Genomic DNA, 20,517 nt, shown 5'->3' with positions numbered 1-20,517 from the left:
TGTATCTCACCCTCTTCCTTACATGATAGCTGCTCTTAGCCTCTAAAATTCTAAGGGCTGTTCTGTTCATATTCAGGACCATCATATAAACTGCTGTCAGGGCCTGTCCTCACCCCTCCCCTCTGCTGCTCTGAAGCTGACACCTCAAAGCTCCCTGGGGCCAAGGAGAAAGAAGTGAATGGAGTCCTCATCCCACCACACTGGTCAGGGGACACCCAATGCTGACACCTCTGGAGGCTCTCTCTCTTGGGCTCATTGGGGTCCTCATTTCTCATTCAAGCTTCTCACCTTGGTTTCAGGTAAGGACTGAAATGTCTCCTTTCTGCTGACCTTTGCTGCACTTTGAGACCATGAATATCTTCTCCTTAGACCTGATAAAAAGAAGTGAAGGGACAACCTCTGTCTGGCAGCCTTGACCTGGTCCTTCAAGGACTGACAGCAAAAGGGCCAGACTCTTTGTTTTTTCCTCTCTTCAGGGGTGGGTGGTCACATCTGTCTTCACTTAAGGTTCTTTATTTGAAATCCTCCCTCTTCTGACATGAGCCCCCACTCCTGCACTTTGACCAGGTCCCTCACCTCCCTGAGATGCCCTGGGAGTGAGTGCCACTCATCATGTCACCATGCCCAGATCGCCCAGGTCTGACAGCAGGGATGGGGCTCCATGTAGCCCACTTCTTTCTGGAAGGGTTTCCTCATATTCATTCTGTGTCCTTACAGTAACTCCTGTGAGGCACCAGGTCTCATTCCTCTGCTAAATGGGGCCTCTCCCATTAGACCAAGGCCTCACCTCTCTGAGAGCATGCCTGGAATAAATGAGGAGGCATCTAAGCCTGATATCTCTGCTGTTGGCTTCCCAGAGCTAATAGCAGGGGTAGCCCAGGTGCAGCCTTCTCCATTGTGGATTGAGTGGTCCCCATTTCAGCACTCAGGGTCTTTAACTTGACCTGGATCCATCCTGGGACTTCAGCCTCTGGGACCAAGGCCCTCAAATTCCTGGGATATGAGTAAGAAGTAAGGGTGAGCCAAATCCTGCCGAAACTGTTTGAGGCCTACAAGAGCTGACAGCAGGGCCAGGACTCTGTTACTCCGCCGCTGTCAATTCAGTGGTCTGCTCAGTCCTTACCCAGGGTTCTGACCCCGACTCCCGGTAAGACTCGGAATTTCTTCCTCTACTCACCTGGATCTGCCAAGCTCAGACCAAGGCCCTCACTTCTCTGAGTTGCTAAAGGGGATGTCAGGGTGCTCTAATTTTAGCTAGCTCATCAGGGGCCTCCCAGCCCTTACAGCAGGGGTGCTGTGCCCTGAGGCCACTTCTTTTAGGAAGAGATGCCCTCATTAGCACCCAGCGTCCTCATCTTGACTCTGTTATTGTTTGAGCCTCCTCCCTCAGCCCAAATGGGGGTGCTCCCTTAGCCCAAGGCCCTCCCCTTCATTACCCTTCGAGGCAGAAGTCAGCCTCACAACCCTGCTGGGGCCTTCCAGGGCGACATCAGGGGCCAGAAGTTGTGTGAAGTCCTCTTTGTTATGGGTGGGGTGACCCTTTCACTCTCCACCACGGGTCCTCACCTCGACCCCTGAGCAGTCCTGGAACTCCACCCTCAGCTGGCCAAAAGCCGCAGGCAGAGAACTGTCCGCTCGTTTCCGGGATCTCGGAAGCGGAAGTCAGATGAGCCACATCCTGCCAAGGCTGTTCGGGACTTCCGGGTGCCGACAGCGGAGAGGAGAGGTATGAGAACCCAGTGTTCTGGAGTCACTGGTCCCTCAGTCTTCAGAGTTTTCCCTTGATATCTGTCAGAGCCTGGGACTCTTCCTCAGAATCCTGTGCCTCAGAATAAGGCTCACTTCTCTGAGTCCCTAGAGAAGCAGTCAGGCACCGTATATCTAGCAGCCTCTGCCTGGGGCCTCACAGGACTGACAGCAAGTATGGGATTCTGTGGGGCCACCAATTTTTGGAGTGTCCCCTCATTAGCACTCAAGATTCTCACTTGGACTCCTTTAGGGCCAGGGCTCCTCAATCCTTTAGACCAAGTCTCTCCTTCCCCTGAGACAATACAGGCAGAAATGAAGGGAACTCCTCTGCCTGATAGCTCTGCCTGGGGCCCTCCAGAGCTAAGAACAGGGGTGGGGCTTTGTGAGGGTCTCCACTGTTCCTGGGAGTCAGATCCTAACATTCAAGAGCCTGAGCCTTCTTTCTCTGCAAATCTGGGGCTGCTCCCCTACTCCACCACCCACCACCTTTGAAAAAAGGCCCTCCCTTCCTTGTGACTCTCCAGGCAAAAGTTAGCAGGCTTCTTGACCTGACAGCTCTGCCTTGGGTCTCCCAGGTCCAATAGCACGGGCAAAGAACTTGTAGACCTCCTCTTTCCTGGGATGGGTGGTTCCCTCATTCCTCATTCAAGGTCTTCACCTTCACACCTGATCATCCCTAGGACTCCTTTCTATGCTTACCTGAAGCTTCTCCCATCAGATCAAGGTTCTCACATTCCTCAGAAGGCAGAGAGGACGTCAGGGTGAGTCATATCCAGCCAGGATTGTTGCAGACCTAAAAGTGCTGAAAGCCGGGGTGGGAATCTATGGGACCAGACTGTTCTGGCTCTGTCCTTCCGTGGACCTTATTAAGGGTCCCCACCTTGATATTTATTAAAGGCTGGGAGCTGGGACCCTTCCCACTACTGATTTGAAGTTGCCCTTCTTAGGTCAAGGGTCTCCAGCCCCTGAAAAATAATTGAGGGTATGATCAAACTCATAGCTCAGCCTCAGGTCCGATAAGTCTGAGCACAGATGCAGGTCGGTCTCAGTGTGACAACTATATTCTGGGGGTATTGGTCACACAAGTCCTCCTCCATGGGGGTCCTTATCTTAGTTCCTGTCTCTTGGATTAGAAGCCTCCTGGGAAATGTCACTTCCCTGCAAATGCTTGAGCAGGTTCCCTACAGGAAACCTAGCAGAGAATGGGTCAGTGTCACAGAAGAGATGTGAGATGGGAAGCTTCAGGATAAAGAACAGAGGTCCAGGCAAGAAAAGAACTGTTGGAGAGAAAAAAAAAAAAAAAAAACTTATGGTCCCTTCTTTGTCTTCTTCAGGTAGACTTAGAGTCTCACAGGTTTCTGTGCTAATAGATTTATTTTATACAAGGGAATAAGCTGTCAAGGATGATTTTGTGGGTCCCTGATCTTTTGACATTATCTGACTTTGCATATATAGAGAATCACATTGCCACTGAATATTACCTCTTTTTCTTTCCTTTATTCATACCTCTCATTTATTTTGATATCTTATTGTTCAGGCTATACATTCCAATCCAGTAGTTTGGCACAGAGTCCATTACTTTATCACCTGAGATACCTTTTGTAGTACTGAGAAGAAAAGTGAATGAAGGGACACAAAGTCTACCTCAGGCTGGGAGGAGTGAAGCAGTGAGGGCTCAAGACAATTCAAACCAGGGATTCAGTCCCAGGCCTGTCACTTACTAGCTGTGTGAATCCGGCCCATTATCACAACTCTGATGAGCCCTGACTTCTAGGACCAGTGAACTGTGTGCAGTATATGTAAAGGATCAGGCGTAGTGGCTGCCTGACATGCATTCAGACTTTGCAGAATGGCGGGTGTTACCATGATTATTGTTTCCCCAGATGATAACACTCACCATGCTGATATTATTATTTTTTTAATTCATGAGATGTCAGAGAATAGATAGCATTCTAAAGTAAAACAAAAAAACCTCAAAATCGCTAAAAGGCAGTTTAGCAAGGAAAACAAAATAATATTTTGTTTTTGAGGATGAGTTATTTAATGGGGTGTGAGGAAGACTTCTCCAGTTAGATGCAACCCAAGGCTTCTATACTCTGTATCAAGGATCAACATCTGCCCTCCTTCTCTGTTGTGTTCCATCATAATTACCCATTTTCATTATTTAAAGACTACCAAAACCCTAGACCCTGTTTAGTATTTGCCACCTTACCAGCAAGATAACCTAATTAAAATGCCCTTTTACGGGAGCACGCTCTGGATCCCCCAGCCTAGGACAAAGAGTGCCAATTCAGTCTTGGCTGAACCTCCCACCTCAGGGGAGTATCAAATGCCCTGATTTATCAGAAACTCCCCGGACACGATGTGCATAAAACATCTAGTTAGTGCACTGTGTTCAACTGCACTAGGACAAGAGCACAGGACACCTTCCAATCCTCCCCCAGTTGGAAATTTTCTTTTTAATCCACAATCCATCGGTAACTATTAAGGATGGTTTTCTATCCCAAGCTTACTCCCTGAACTCTGAAACCCACTGTCTGAAGGTCTGGCCCCTGTTCACCCTTCCTCCAGCCTCATGTAGCCCACCATGGAGCCTAACTGAAAATGACCTCCCGCTGAAGGACTTGCAGTTTCCAAAAGCCCCAAACTACCTTGCCTCAGGGAATTAACACATGACTGTTCTCATCTGGAAACTGTACCCCTCCTCACCCCTTCTTTTTACTTGTCCTTTAGGTTTTAGTGTGTATCTCACCCTCTTCCTTATATGATAGCTGCTCTTAGCCTCTAAAATTGTAGGAACAGGGCGTGATCTAAGTATCTTAATACTAGCATGAAGCCTTCTACAGAGAAGATGCTCTTAATGTTTATGAAATAACTGAGCCAGTAAACAAGAGGTCTAATTCATTATAAAGTAATTTTCCCAGTATTCTTCAATAAGCTAAGAAAATTCAGGAAAACACATTTAGTTTCAAAAAAAGGAAGACTAAAAGGAATAAGGAGAATCAAGAATTGACCACATTTTTAACATTTTTTTGCTTTCTTGTGATCCCAACTATTTTACTGTGGAGTTCTTACACATTTCCAGGGGTATCCCTATACCAATGCCATGTTATCTTGTTCTGGGTTACAGACAAAGTTTCAAGGATTTTCAATTCACTTTATTAAACATGAAAACCCTTATTCTTAAACCTGCAAACAACAGTAAATGTGTGATCCACATGACTCATCAACTTAGATGCTTCAGCTAAACAAACCTATTAAAAGGAACATTTGAAAAATTAAAAAATTTAGAACAAAGACCTACAAGTTATTCATGTACAACAGGAACATCAAGAAATCATGAACTTTGTTCCCTGCAGCCCCACCTCAGCAGCCACTCCTTAAGAGGTTGACAGCCCTTTTCATTAAAAAGTGAGGAATCTGCCTCAGACTTCACTTGATGCGGGAGAAGCTGCTGGTCATGACCCTGGGATGTGCCCTGGCCAGGGCATATGTGCTAATCCTGCTTGCAACTCTAGCTCCAGCTCTCTCTTCCTCATCTCTCAAAGCCTCTTCATACCAGGAATGGAAAGCACTGGGGACAGTATCATTGGCCTTGGCCAAAAATTCAAGAACTTTCATTTTGCTGGTTTCAGCATGGGCCCTTGGACCCCACAGGAATTCGTAGCGTGGAGGGTTGCTGTGGGGCACCTGCCGGTACTCCAGGTACTTTTCCCACACCAGATCTCTGGTGATGAGCTTCCTGGTATCCCCGAAGATGAAATGCCTCTTTCCATCACAGATCCCCAACATATTCAGGAATTCCCAGATCTCTTCCTCAGCGGCGCAGTTGCCATTAATGAAGATCACACCCAGAAGAGGCATTAGCAGACCATTCTTGGGAAACCCCCAGTCACCACTCAGATTCTCTTCGTTGGTGAGGTCCAGCTTGCTGACAAGGGCATAAGATTGACCACTGGAGTCCCCTTCTTTCAAGTCAAGGCCGAAGATCAGCTCCATGCGCTCAGAGGTTCTCCTGAGGATCTCAGGGAAGTGATCCTTGTACTTCCTGTTGACAATCTTCAGCATGTCTGTCTTTGTAATGGGCTCTTTCATTTTATATTTGTACAACAGGAACTGCACCAACATACCTGCCTTCCTGGTTAGAGGATCTTTGCGAGGGCTGTTAGCGGAGGTTGGAACCTGGAAGGAACTTGGACTTTCCTCATCTTGGCTCTTGGCACCTTCATCAGATGTTATGCATGAAATAGCTGCAGCAGAAGTGGTGGGGATGGGGCTCTCTGAGGTCCCTGGGAAATGCCAGCATCAGGGGAGCTCTGAAGAGTACCCTCAAAAACAGGAGAGGAGGAGGTTGAGGTCTCTTTTTCCTCTGCTGCAGTGGCCTAAGCATCCTGGAGACCCTGGGTCTCACCCCGGATATGGTGGCGTTTCTCACGGGCACAGAGCTTACTCTTCTGACCGCGAGGCATGATGACTCTGGTAAGGGACAGCAGCAGGAGTGTGGGCAGGAAGGCAGGGGGTGTGGGCCCACTGGAGGAGGGAGCAGGAGTGTGCGTACCTTCAGCGGGAGATACCTCCTTGGCTGTCACAAAGGCCGCCTCTTCAGTTTTCCTTGAGTCTCTGCTCTAGGAACCCACAAGGATCCAATTCTCCTTGTCAGCCTCTCCACCAGGCTCCTGTGGAAGAAATTAGCATGCGTCTTAGGCTGCAGCTTGCCAGCTCTGTTCTGAGTCAAGGGGTCCCCTCTATTCACATTCCTGACCAGCATGTTAACTGATGACCCAGCCTAGACCCCATCCTCTTTGCAGTTCTCACCCTCAAACCTCCCTGGACCTGCAAGAAGGAAGGAAAGGGGTGCCTTAGCCCACCACCCTGCCAGGGGGAGCCCCATCCTGATAGCTCTGAGGGCACTCTCTCCATCTGGGCTCATCGGGGTCCTCATTCCTCATGCCCAGTCTTCAGTTTGGTTCCACATAGTGCCTAAGGAATCTCCTTTCTTCCAACTGGTAGCTGCACTTTCAGACCAAGGCTTTCATCTCCCTTAAACTTGATATAAAAAGGTAATGGCAGAGCCTCAGTTTCAGAGCCCTGCCCTGAGCCTTCAAACACTGAAATCAGGGATGGGGCTGGACTCTGTTTTTCCCTTTATGCAAGATTAGGTGATCCCCTCAGCTTTATTTCAAAATCCTTCATTGAACTCTTGGGAGGGCATGAGGCTCCTTCTTTCTTGAACTGAAGCCTGTCTCCTCATATTAAGGCCCACTCTTCCCTGAGACCCATTAGAAGGAAGTGAGGGTGGTCTTAGCTGACCATGGTCTCCAAAAGCAGATAACTATGGCAAGCAGGTTCTGGTTCCCCTCATCTTCACTCAGTTTCCTCTCATTGACTGCTGATCAGGACCATGATGGGAGGCCCCACTCAGGATCTGAAATCTGACTCATGGGGGAGTCTAAGATTCCTCCTACTGCTGATCTGGGACTGCCCCCCTCAGACCAAGACCACTTCTGTTCTTGGTCTACAAAGATTATTACTAGCAGGGGAGTAGCCCTGCAACCCCACTATTAAGGGGTCAGTGGCCCCTTTAATCCTCACTTATGCAGGATGTGAGATTTCTCTTTCAGTCCACCTGAGCCCTTCACCCTTATTGCAGTCCCTCATCACCCTGAGTCCACCGGTTCAGAAACAAGGGGACAACACATCTTGCTACCCCTGCTTGGACTTTCCCAGGCCTGAAAGGGTGGCAAGACTTTGTGGGTCCCACTCGGTTCTGGGTGGGTGCTCTCCTCAGTTCCCCATCAGGGTCCTCACCATGACTCCTGGCACAACCTGGAAATCCTCCTTGTCTTGATCAGAGGCCCACCCCGTCATTCTAAGGCTTTTAGTGTCCTGAGACCCCCTAGGAAGAAGTGAAGTTTGCCTCATCTGGCCATAACTGTCTGTGATCTCCAAGACTGATGGGTAGAGGAATTCTTTGGTGCCCCCACCGTTATGGGGTGGTTTGTCCCTTTAAGGTCCCAGGGTCCCCTCCTTGTCTCCTGGCACTGGAAATCTTGGAATCCTCTCTGCTAAACCGTGACTGCTTTCTTTGACCAGATCCCTCTCTTGCCTGTGATGCCCTTCAAGGAAATGAGTACTACTCATCATGTCACCATGCCCAGATCTCCCAGGTTTGAGAGCAGGGGTGAGGCTCCATGTGACCCGCTGCTCTCTCAGAGGTTTTTCCTCATCTTTGCACAGTAACCTCCAATTGACTTCTCACCTCTGCTGAGTGGGGCCTTCCCCTTTAGACCAAGGCCCTCACCTCTCTGAGAGCATGCCTGGAATAAATGAGGAGGCATCTAAGCCTGACATCTCTGCTCTTGGCTTCCTAGAGCTAACAGCAGGGGCAGCCCAGGGGCAGCCCTCTCCATTGTGGATTGAGTGGTCCCCTTTCAGCACTCAGGGTCTTTAACTTGACCCTGGACCCATCCTGGGACTTTACCTTCTGCAGACCAGAGATTAGCCCATCAGACCAAGGCCCTCACATTTCTGGGATGTGAGTAAGTAAGGGTGAGCCAAATCCTGACAATGCTGTTTGAGACCTGCAGGGGCTGACAGCAGGGTCAGGACTCTGTTACTCCATAGCTCTCAATTCAGTAGTCCCCTCAGTCCTTACTCAGGTCTGACCTTGATCCCAGGTAAGACTCAGGATTTCTTCCTCTACTCACCTGAGTCTGCCAGGCTCAGACCAACTCACTTTCCTGAGATGCTAGAGGGAAAGTCAGGGTGCTCCACTTTTGGCTATGTCACCTGAGAGGTGGTGATGGTAGCACAATATTGTGACTATAATTAACAGCCCTGAATTCTATATTTGAATATGGTTAAAAGGGGAAATTTTAGGTTGTAAGTATGTTACTAGAATAAAAATTTTAAAAATAGCCATGGAACTGCACAACACAAACAGTGAACCCTCAGTTAAACCATGGAATATATTTAATAGTACAATTATAAAACCATACTATCATCAATTGTAACAAATGTACCACACCAATGCAAGACATCTGGGAAACTTGTATTTTATGCATAATTGTTCTTTAAACCCACAACTTCTCTAATTAAAAGTTAATAATAAAATAAAATAAAATTAAATTAAATTTTAAAAAGCCAGGGCAAATGGTTGTGCCATCACTGCATTTGGGTCAGTGCCCACATTGACATTCATGGACTCACCTCGACTCCTATTAGGGCCAAAATCTGTACTCTCTGCCCAAACGGGACCTCTCCCTTAGCCCAAGGCCTTCCCCTTCTTTACTCCTCCAGGCAGAAGTCAGTCTCACAGCCCTACCGGGGCCTTCCAGTTCCCTCAGCAGGGGCCAGAAGTTGTGGTGCTCCTTTTGGTTTGGATGGGGTGGTCCACTTCATTCTCCACCAACGGTCCTCACCATGACTCTTGACCAGCCCTGGGACTTCCACATCAGCCAGCCTGAGGCCATTCCCTCAGAAAGGTCCTCACCTTTCTGGGGCCTCAGAGGCAGAAACAAGGATCAGCCACAGCTGGCCAAGGTTGTTCGGGGCTTCTGGAGGCTGACAGTAAGGGTGGGAGGCTATGGGACCCCAGTGTTCTGGAGTTGGTGGTCCCTCAGTCTTCAGGGTCCTCAACTTGATATCTCTGAGAGCCTTGGACTCCTCCTTCTATTGACTTGAGTGATCCAGGCTCAGACAAAACCTTCACCTTTCTGAGTCCTTAGAGGGGGAAGTGGGTGAGTGCTATATCTGGCTAACCAGGCCTGGGGTTTCCCAGGGCAGACAGCAGTGGTGGGGCTCTATGGGGCCTCCTCTCTTTACACTAAGAGGCCTCACCTTGACTCAAGTTAGGGCATAGTTCCTCCTTCTGTGGAACTGAGGCCAGCCCCCATTAGACCAAACACCCCCTCCCTGAGATGCACCAGACAGAAAGGAGTGGGCTCCTTAACCTGACAACTCTCCATGGTCCTCCCAAGGCAGACAGCAAAGGGGGGATTTGTGGTGCCTTCTCTCTTCTGGGATGGGTAGTTCCCTCATTCCTCCTTCAGGGTCCTCACCTTGATGCCTGATCAGTCCTGGAATTCCTCTTTTTGCTTACCTGAGGCTGCTCTCATCAGATCCTCACCTTCCTAGGACCTCCCAGTGGAATTCAGGGTGAGCTGCTCCAGCCAGGACTGTTGCGGACCTCCAAGTGCTCACTGCTGGGGCGGGACTCTGTGGGGCGGGACTCTATGGGATCCGACTGTACTGGCTGTGTCCTTCTATCATGCTCATTCAGGGTCAGCACCTTGATATCTATCAGAAGCCGAGAGTCCTCCCTCTATTGACCTGAGGTTGCCCTTCAAGACCAAGGCTATCGGTTCCTGAGAACCCTGAAGAATAGTTGAGGGGATTCTTTGCCTGAGAGCCCTACCTGGGACCTTCTAGGTCTCATGTCATGCTGGCAGATCTCTGAGTGACCCCCCAGATTCTGGGGTGTTGAAATCTCACTAGTCACATTATGTGGGGGCCCTTGTCTTGGCTCCTGTTTCTTTGATGATAAGCTTCCAGAGAAATGCTGCATTCCTGCAAAATCTTGAACAGTTTCCCTACTGCAAACCTTAGAGAGAATGGGTCTGTGTCCCCAGGAGTGATTGTGAAATGGGGAAGGGGCAACACAAAGCAGGGGCCTGGGACAGGAGGTGGGCTGTTAGTAAAAAAAAAAACAAAAAATTAAAAAAAAAAAAATTAAAAAAAAAACCCAATGATCTATTCCTTCTCTTCTCTAGCTGGACTTGGAGTCCCACATAACTTCTGTTCTAACATTTATTTTTCTAAAGGAAGGGGGCTGTCCAGGCTGATTTTGTGAGCCCCTGATCTTTTGAGGTTCCCTGGCTTTACAAATGTAGAGGAATCATATTGTCCCTATAGATGATCTATTTCTTTCCTTTATTCATACCTCTTGGTTATTTAGTATTCTTCTTGCTGTAGTTGCATATTCCAATCCGGTAGTCCTGGATTGGAAAGGACACAGCGTTCTTTTTATCGCCTGAGAAGCATTCTTGAGTAGTGAGAATAAAATTGAAATAAGAGACACAAAGTCTGCCTCAGGCTGGGAGGAGTAGAACAGTGAGCTCTAGAGGAATTGAGACCGAGGATCTGGTCCCAGCCCTGTCATTTACCAGCTGTGTGAACTCAGGCACATTCCCAAACTCTTTGAGCCTCAGGTTCTTCATCTGTGAATTGGGTTTGCTAAGCCCTGTCTTCTAGGACTGCTGGAATGTGTGAAACTTATTCAAGTATCTGGCAAATTGCTTGGCACGGATTTAGCCTTAAAGAATTGCAGTCATTGCTCTGAGTAAATTGACCCCCAGTGATGCCACACACCCGGCTGGGATTTTTCTTACAAATCCAGGAGATGTCAGAGAATATGCAGCACTCTAATATAAAGGAAACCAAATCAGCCAAAAATGCTTCTTAACAAAGAAACCTAAGTAATATTTACTTGTTACATAAGTCATTAAATGTGGGTGTGACGTGGATTTCCCTAGTTATATGCAACAGAAACTGCTAGAATTTGTGTCAAGACCAACTTCTTTCCTTCCTAGATGCCCTTCCATCTAAATGACCCCTATTTTCATTAATTTAGCCAACACCAAAAATCTAGACCTTACTTAGAGTTTGCCAAATTACACATGATGTAACCTAATTTGAAGGCTCTTTTAATGGGCTGAGTTCTGGCTCTCCCAGGCCAGGACAATGATGGCCAGCCCAGTGGCTTCTAGGTGTCTTGCCTCCTGTGAGAACCGCCCTTATTTCTCAGACAATCCCTGGACATGATGTGCATAAAACACCTAGTTTGCACACTGTGTTCAACTGCACTGGGATAAGAGCACAGGACCCCTTCTAATTCTGTCCCAGTTCAGGATTTCTCTCTGGTTTACCCATAATTCCTAAGTAACCATTAAGAGTGATTCCAGGCTTAGTTTCTCAGCTCTGGAACACACCAGAGCTCCTCACCCTTCCCACAGCTTCATCTAGCCCACCATGCAGCCTAACTTAAAATTACCTCCTACTGAATGATTGCAGTGTCCCAAGACCCCAAGCTGCCATGCCTCAGGGAATTTATACTTGACTGCTCTCAACTGGAACCTTCTCCCCCTTCTTATCCCTTCTTTTTATGTATGCTGTGTGCATAGGGAGTATCGCCCCCTCTTCCTTATATGATAGCTGCTTCTAGACCCAAATTCTATGGACAGTGGCTCAGTCATCTTTTTCTTAGTGTCTTCACTACTAGCACTGAACCTCACAAAGAACAGATGCTCAGGTAACAGTTGAGGAATCAATGAGCCAATGAGAAAGACATCTAATTTATTATGATTTAATTTCTCCTACATTCTTGAATAAGTTGAGTAAATTCAGGTCTGTATCTTTTAATTTTACAAAAAGAAAGACTAAAAGGAATGAGGCATACCAAGAATTGTCAGCCTTTTACTCCTTTTTTGTTTTTCTCTCTCCCCTAAATATTTTATTGTGCATTTCTTTCACATTTCCAAGAAAATCCCCATTCCAATGCTATAGTATCTTTTGCTGGATCACAGAAAAGATGCAACGATTTTCAATTTATTTTATTAATTACCAAAACCCTCATTCTTAAACCCTCATTCAAAACCCTCTTTCTTAAACTGTCATTTATAAACAGTAATGAATGTGTGCTCCATGTCACTCAAAAATTTATATTCTGAAGCCATGTAAACCTTTCATTAAAAGGAATATTTGTGAAATACAAAAAAAATTAAATCTACATATAGAACAAGAACACAGAGACGATACACATTGTGTACACTCTATCCCTACCTATGCCCTCTACTACTTAGAATTTTGACTTTTCACTTCATACACTAAATGAAGAATCTGTCTCAGATCTCACTACGGGTGGGAGAATCTTCTCGCCATGGGCATGGAATATACCCTAGCCATGGCAGTCATGCCAGCTCTGCCTGCAACTCTGGCTCCAGCTCTCTCTTGCTCATCTCTCATTATCTCTTCATACTGGGATTGGAAGGCACTGGGGATGGTATCCTTGATATTGGTAAAAAATTCCAGAACTTCTACCTTGCTGGTTTCAGCATGAGCCCTTGGACCCCACAGGAATGATAGCATGGAGGATCACTGTGAGGCACCTGCCGGTACTCCAGGTACTCTTTCTGGGCCAAATCTCAGGTGTTGATCCCCTGGGATCCCCAAAGATTAAATGCCTCTTTCCAGAATACATCTATCATATTGAGGAATTCCCAGATCTCCTCCTCAGTGACACGGTTGCCCTTCATGAAGATCAGGCACAGAACTGTCACCAGGAGGCTGATCTGAGGCATGCCCTTGTCATAACTTAGCTTCTCACTGTAGGCAATGTCCAGTTTTTGGACAAGAGCATAGGAGTGGTCAACTTCCTTCACACCAACCACAAAGACCAGTTCCATGTGCTCATAAGCTTTCCTGACGATCTCAAGGAAGTAGTCCTTGGACTCTTTTATAACATTCTTCAGCATGTCTGCCTTTGTGATGGACTCTTTCATTTGATAATTGAGTGCCAGGGGATTCACTAACAAAGCCACTGTGCCAGTTTGGATGTATTATGTCCCCCGGAAAAAGCCATGATCTTTGATGCAATCTTGTGGGGGCAGACGTTATTAGTGTTGATTAGGTTGGAACTTTTTGATTGAGTGTTTCCATGGAGATGTGACTCAATCAGCTGTGGGTGAGATCTTTCATTGGATTATTTCCATGGAGGTGTGCCCCCACCCATTCAGGATGGGTCTTTATTGGATCACTGGAATACTTTAAAAAGAGCCACACAGGCCCAGATGCAGAGCAACCGAGAGTGACATTTTGAAGAGGAGCTGCAGCTAAGAGGACAAAATGCCACAAAAGCAACATTTTGGAGAACGCCATTTTGAAATGCAACCTGGGAGCAAGCGGACACCAGCCACATGCTTTTCCAGCTAACAGAGGTTTTCTGGATGCCAATGGCCATTCTTCAGTGAAGGTACCCCCTTACCTTGGACACTTTATGGCCTTAAGACTGTAACTTTGTAACCAAATAAACCCCCTTTATAAAAGCCAATCCATTTCTGGCATTTTGCATAATGGTAGCTTTAGCAAACTGGAACAGCCACCTTTTAGTCTTGAGGGTTTCTGAGTGAGTTCTTAGGGTCTGGCGGAGCCTGTGGAGTACTCTTACTTTCCTCCTTTTCTTACTGCTGGGATTCTCATCTGATAAGCTTGATGTGTGGCTGTGCACCCTCCTGGCCCTGGGTCTCACTGTGGACCTAAAAGCATTGATCATGCGTGCAGTGCCAGTGCTTCTGACATTGAGGCATGATGGCTCTTGCTAATGGCATTAGCTGGGAGTGTGGGTAGGAGGAATGGCAATGGGGGACTACAGTCTGAGGGAGAAAAGGAGGATGTGAGGGGCCTGTGCTGGTAAACTCAACTGTGATGGCGCTGATACAGTCTTCCTCCACTGGTCCCACTCCTGAGGGCAGTGCTGTAGGACCTCACGGGTCTCCTGTCCTATCCCATGAGTAACTGAAGAAAAAAGTGTGATGGCTTTTTGTGGTGGTGCAGCCACCATCCCTGTGAGAGGCTTCCCAGGGCTCACAGTAGGGAAGAAAGAATTTGGCTCTATGGGGTTTCCTCTGTTCTAGGATGGGTGGTCCCATCCGTTCTCATTCAGGGTTCTCACTATGATTCCTGGCAGATTCTGGAACACTCCCTCGGCTGACCTGAGGCCACCTCCCCTCAGATCCAGGCCTCTCTGGGACCCTTAGAAGGAAGTGAGAGGACTTCTCATACGGTGATCCCTGCCTGGAGCCTCCTGGGGCTGACAGCATGTTCCTCTGTGGAACATCTTCTGTTCTGGAGCAGGTGGTCCCCTCAGTCCTCACGCAGGGTCTTCACTTGGTAGATCCTGGCAGGGTCTGGGATTCCTCCTTCTGATGAACTGGGGCCTCCCCTTTCAGAACATGAACCTCTTGAGTCCCTTGAGGAGGAAATAACACAAGACAAAGAAACACAGGATCTGTTTTTTATAAAAACTTTTAATTGTAACATATATACAACTCAAAATTTCCTGTTTTAAACACTTTCAAGGGTACAATTCAGTGGTGTTAATTACAGTCACAATATTGTGCTACCATCACCAATAACCATTACCCAAACTTTTTCATCACCTTAAACAGAAATTCGGCTCATATTAAGCAATAACTTGGCCTTTATCTTGGGGTTTGGACTTAAAGTAATTAGAAGTATGTTGATCTGGCCAAGGTATTTTTAAGTGCCATGTTTCAAAGTATTGTCAGATACAAGAGAAACAAGACAGTGGCTCCAGACTGCTGACGTAAAAATAACTGCATATGGGTCACATATACAGAGTAATATTTATTGCATCAGTAATTTTCATATTCATTAGAGTCTACATCTCCCAGGGGAACAAAACTCATGAATATCATTAGTATATTGTTTTAGTCATGTCTTAGCTAATTAATAATGGCATTAAATTTTACCATTTCTGAAACTGTGCCTCCAGCATATATTTTAGCAATGCCTTTTCAATGGGCTTTTAGTATTTTAATATTTCCCTTTATATTTGGATATATGTATAGTTTTAATATGTTGTAAAACTGCTTATCCAAGAAGTGGAGCAGGGTTTTGTGACTTTGCTAAAAGGCTTTTCAGTTGAAAAAGAATCCATGGAGTAGCTATTAACACTGGGAGACAACTTCAAGTTATATAATTACATGCAACCACATACTAGTCTTTCATTAGAAAGGAGGAAACACATAAAAAGTCTTAATCAATATTTAAATGGATTATCAATCTTTTTCTTGTAGAGTATCTAAAAATGTCTCTTTAAAGACAATGGCTGGTCAAAGTACTAGTTTTTTTTCTAGACAATCATTCTTACATTTCTCCTAACTGGATTTTACATTATATAATGAAAACATATTCAAGAATCTTGGAGTTTGTTGTTTAATATGGTCACTGCAGAGAGATAGGAAAATAGGAAAAACATTGTGAAAACAACAAAAGCAATATAATTTCCACCACTCAGAGACATTCACTGTTATCTATTTTTATTGTTTGTTATTAGGCAATTTTGGAAGACTCTGAAAAAAAAATTCAGCTTGGCATACACAAACCACCTAGTGAATAATGACAGAATCCTACCACCTAGTTAGTTCTTTTCAGTTTGCAGATGGGTAAAGAAACTCAGCCCCAAGAAAAGAATGCAGCTCTTTAAATTATTCCTCACCACTTTCCTTCATCTAATGACTATACGCTGTTTTGATTATTGTGGGGCTTTGCTTAAGCTGTTGACAATGATTTGTCTTTTAAAAAAAATAAGCTTCAGTGGCAGAGAGATTCCAAAAGGAGCCGAGAGGTCACTCTGGTGGGCACTCTTACGCACACTTTAGACAACCCTTTTTAGGTTCTAAAGAATTGGGGTAGCTGGTGGTGGATACCTGAAACTATCAAACTACAACCCAGAACCCATGAATCTCGAAGACAATTGTATAAAAATGTAGCTTATGAGGGGTGACAATGGGATTGGGAAAGCCATAAGGACCACACTCCACTTTGTCTAGTTTATGGATGGATGAGTAGAAAAATAGGGGAAGGAAACAAACAGACAAAGGTACCCAGTGTTCTTTTTTACTTCAATTGCTCTTTTTCACTTTAATTATTATTCTTGTTATTTTTGTGTGTGTGCTAATGAAGGTGTCAGGGATTGATTTAGGTGATGAATGTACAACTATGTAATGGTACTGTGAACAATCGAAAGTGCGATTTGTTTTGTATGACTGCGTGGTATGTGAATATATCTCAATAAAATGAAGATAAAAAAAAAATCAAAAAAAAAAAAAAAAGAACCCTAAAGAGAAAATAGCAAAAAATTGCCTAGGATTTTCAGAGAGCAAGAATAAAAGGGAAACAAAAATCAGCCATCAGGATTTGAACTTCAGGCTTCTTCAGTGATTGACAGAGAAAACTTAATGCAGAAGGTAATTTTTCTCCAAACTTTGACATCTACAAATCCCACAATGGCCAGGTGATCTACATATGGTATATAGTTATGTGATGAGTTGGATTTGATGCGACATTGGTGACTGAAAGCTAGAGGTCTAGATCAAGTGGTTGTGATCCAGAAAGATGGGGTCTCAATTTTTTGCATATATAAAATGTGTATCCAAGTCCAAGTTGGTAATTCCCTGGTTTTGAAGATGGCCTAGGTAAACTATTTGGAAAACAAAATGGAGTCCATACTAGGAGTAACCACAGCAATCTTTCTTTAACGACAAGAACCATTAAGTATCCAAATCCAGAACAATATTGAATGATCAACAAAAGGCATGAGACATATTGCAGTATTAATCAATCAATAGGCGCCAAAATTAAAGGAGCTCTGTATTACAGTGTAATATGAAGATCTTTGTTAGATTCAGAGTCTGTTCACATGTCTAGAATACACAACGATGCTCCAGAGACAGTCACCCAAATGACAAAGAGGAAAAGTGTGTTTATGTGTGTTGGAGGGAGTGAGATGGGAAGCGGAACATTGGAAATGGGCGAAACGGTAGGGAACTTGGGTAAGCCTGTGGGAAAGCAATGGACAACAGGACTTGCTAGTTCTTAAAAAGTGGTCGTTTTCACGCCCCATGGATAATCACTTTGAGAGTTTATAAAGAATACAGATTTCCAAGCCCACTCCACCCCTGAATCAAGAGGAGCCTCCAGTGATTTTGATATTCTGTTAGCACTTCGTTAAGAAGTGTTAAACTCTTGGAAATTAAGGTTTACTGAGAAGATAAAAAAGTGTTTTCCATTTAAATCCAAATATACTTATCAGAAGTTCACATCTATCCTGGAAGTTCTATTAAAATTTTCGGTGATCATTTTCAGTTGCTGAGCTCTCCTTCAATACTGAAGATTTTTTATAGCTGGCTATGGACATTTATTAAAATGTAGGCCTCAAACTGTCCAAATTGTGTCCGGGCAAATAAAGTAAGAGTGGCTTAAAATGACAGTTGAAACCTTGCTAAAGCATTATTAATATTGAGAATTTTTTTTGGTAGGTAGGAATAAAAACAGGTTTTAGGTCACACTTAATATTCTTTTTCCATTCCTTTTTAAGAACCTCTCATATATTTATTAACCTCTTTCCACTTCAATACTTATAACTAAGTTTCTTTATAGTCTTATGCTACAGATGAAAACAAGGTTATGTATATAGGTTACATTTCAGTTAATAACTGTTCAACATACTTTTTTCTTCTCCCTCAAATGAATTTCCAGTATGAGAGACAGTCTTACTTCTTTATTATCCAGAACATTTAAAGTTAGTATTTTTAATGTAGCATACCCTCAATAATGACTTATTAAATGGATTTGGAAAACATTGAACTTTTTCAGTTGAGAAAAGTATGTATATTCAGTACAGTAGCCAATAACCACGTGTGGCTATATAAATTTAAATTTAAATAAATTAAAGTTAATTAAAATTAAATATTCAGTTCTTCAGTTACACTAGCCACATTTCAAATGTTCAGTAGCCACATATAGCTACAATACTAAGCAGAGCAGGTATAGAACATTTTGATCAAGGCAGGGAATTCTGGACAGTGCTGATCTAGACAAATCCTTTCTCCCTTCCTTCCTTCCTTCCTTCCTTCTTTCCTGTTATTCATCATTCTTTTAATAAATGTATATTAAATACCTTCTATGGGCCAGATCATTCATGTATGTTAAAGCTATACTGGTTTATAAGAATATAATGATCTCTGCCCTGAAGGAACTGAGAGTCTCGTTGATAAGCTGTTTACTGTCTACATATTGAAAGTACATTTTTATTTGAAAAAAGTTCATATTCATAAATGCTTGGAATATATTGACAAATCTTGTATAATAACTGCACTAATATTTTCATAAACTACATTATGATGTAAATCTACACTTTACAGATTGAGAATACTAAGATACAGAGAAGTTCTCACTGATTGGTACCTACCTACTGCCACCTTGACTGGTAAATATTTGGCATATCATCCCTAGAAAGATTCTTATTTAGCCAGAACATGGAACACATATAGCTAAACGGTTGTTTTTCTTTTTTTCCTGGGGAGTGAGTGTTGTGGTTGTTTATTCAAATTTTCAGCCAAACATTTAATAAATTAATACTGTGTATTAGGAATTACATGAACTTATTATAAAGACATCTGAGTCCTGTCATGACGAAGTTTATAGATTAGTGGAGAAATAGAGACACAGATAATAGCAATACAAAATAATAAATGCTTTATTGCAAATAAGTCCAAGAACAAATGGGGGCATGGTGGTATCTCAGACTCTCTGGAGCAGTTAGGGAAAGTTTCAGTGAGGAGGTGGCACTTGATCTTGGGAAGGACTTGCTGAGAGGAGAAGTCAACAAAGGTAGAGAGATAGGAAACAAGGTGGAACACACCACAAGTCACAGGTCAATCCTCCATACTGGTTACAGTGGAGGAGATGAATCTGCTAAATCTTGATCCTGGTTTGGAGCTCCAAAGACAAGTTTAGACATGTGCCTTTTCCCCCAGATAGGAACTATTTATTTTTAAGAGCAGACTTTCTATCCTGACTTAACAAGTAGTTTTTAGATGAAACATTTCTTTCTATCTGGCTTAACTTTCCATTATGACTCCTACTATCTGTATTCTCCAATGCACTGCTGATTAACTTCAGGTATCTATCTAGCTCTTGAGCTTTAGGCTGCCAGTCAGTTGCACATCTCTGTTTCTGAGGATTCTACTTTAAGTTTTAGGCCATGCTGAATTATGATGAAAAATCCTAAACAAACAAAACAACACGCAACAACAACAACAACAAAACCCACCTCAGGAATTTGCAGCATCAACTACATCTGTCTGGCATTGGGGACAAAAGGTGGAACCTCTGAGTTTCCAAATAGTTTTATTGTCCGTTTGGTTTTGAATCATGACCACACAATCAAGATTTGAAGGAAGACTTAAAGTTCTTATTTCCATTTGAAATTACAGTGCTCTGAATTTCACATGGAATGGGAAAACATTTTCCAGGCTGGTCTACTCTATCCCTTGCTGGGCCTCTAAACAGTTTGTACCACATGGACAAGAGGTTCTGTATAGACTAATGTAACTGGGTTTGTTAAGAAGTCTCAGCTTGGTGGGATCTAAATGTTAAATGGCTGCAGTTTTTCCAATTACTGTCTTCTCTATTGCTCTGTTGGATCACCTTTTCCAGTCTGTCAACATCGTCTTTTGAAGATCTCATAGTTTTGCGGTCACTTTTGGTTATTAAAATTAGTTCAAATTAAAGCTTCAGTTTTAAATTTGTTTGATATTGCATCTCCTTCCCTGATCCTCAGGTCAGGCTGGAGTGGCAGTCCTGATTGTTGGGTTGGAGCTGGGGGATGCGGGGTGGGGTCTGACTCGGAGACATCTTCTTCCTCTCCCTCTTTAAAGCCTAACCCTCTCTGTGGCTGTTTCTGCTTCTCCCACTCACACTGGCAGGCTGAGCATACACTCTGTGTGGCAGTGCCCAAATACTGAACCTCTCTTTGGACACACATGTAGGTTCTTCACGAGGCCCTGAGGAACCTCTCTACTCTGCTGTTCCCCGACATAAGAGGTCCCACTTTGATTTGCCTTCTTATTCCCCCTTCAGCTCTTTCCAGTAACAACATTCTACAGCCTCTTGCCACTGAGGAGC

The 20,517-nt window shown here is 44.4% G+C and overlaps 1 protein-coding gene across 1 annotated transcript in view; it reads right to left on the bottom strand.

Annotated features, from left to right (window-relative positions):
- Positions 1–4,967: 4,967 nt before the first annotated feature.
- Positions 4,968–20,517, bottom strand: part of LOC119523695 (melanoma-associated antigen B4-like) — a 68,403-nt gene continuing 52,853 nt past the window's right edge. The window contains 3 exon segments of the mRNA XM_037822504.1: positions 4,968–6,023; positions 6,026–6,225; positions 6,308–6,425. Coding sequence (XP_037678432.1) covers positions 5,182–6,023; positions 6,026–6,218 — 1,035 coding nt within the window. The 5' untranslated portion in view covers positions 6,219–6,225; positions 6,308–6,425 and the 3' untranslated portion in view covers positions 4,968–5,181.

This window comes from Choloepus didactylus, chromosome X (genome assembly GCF_015220235.1).
Source record: "Choloepus didactylus isolate mChoDid1 chromosome X, mChoDid1.pri, whole genome shotgun sequence".
In the NCBI taxonomy this organism is placed as follows: Eukaryota; Metazoa; Chordata; class Mammalia; order Pilosa; family Megalonychidae; genus Choloepus; species Choloepus didactylus.
Note: the sequence above shows the minus strand (reverse complement) of the source record. Positions and strands in the feature narration are given on the sequence as shown.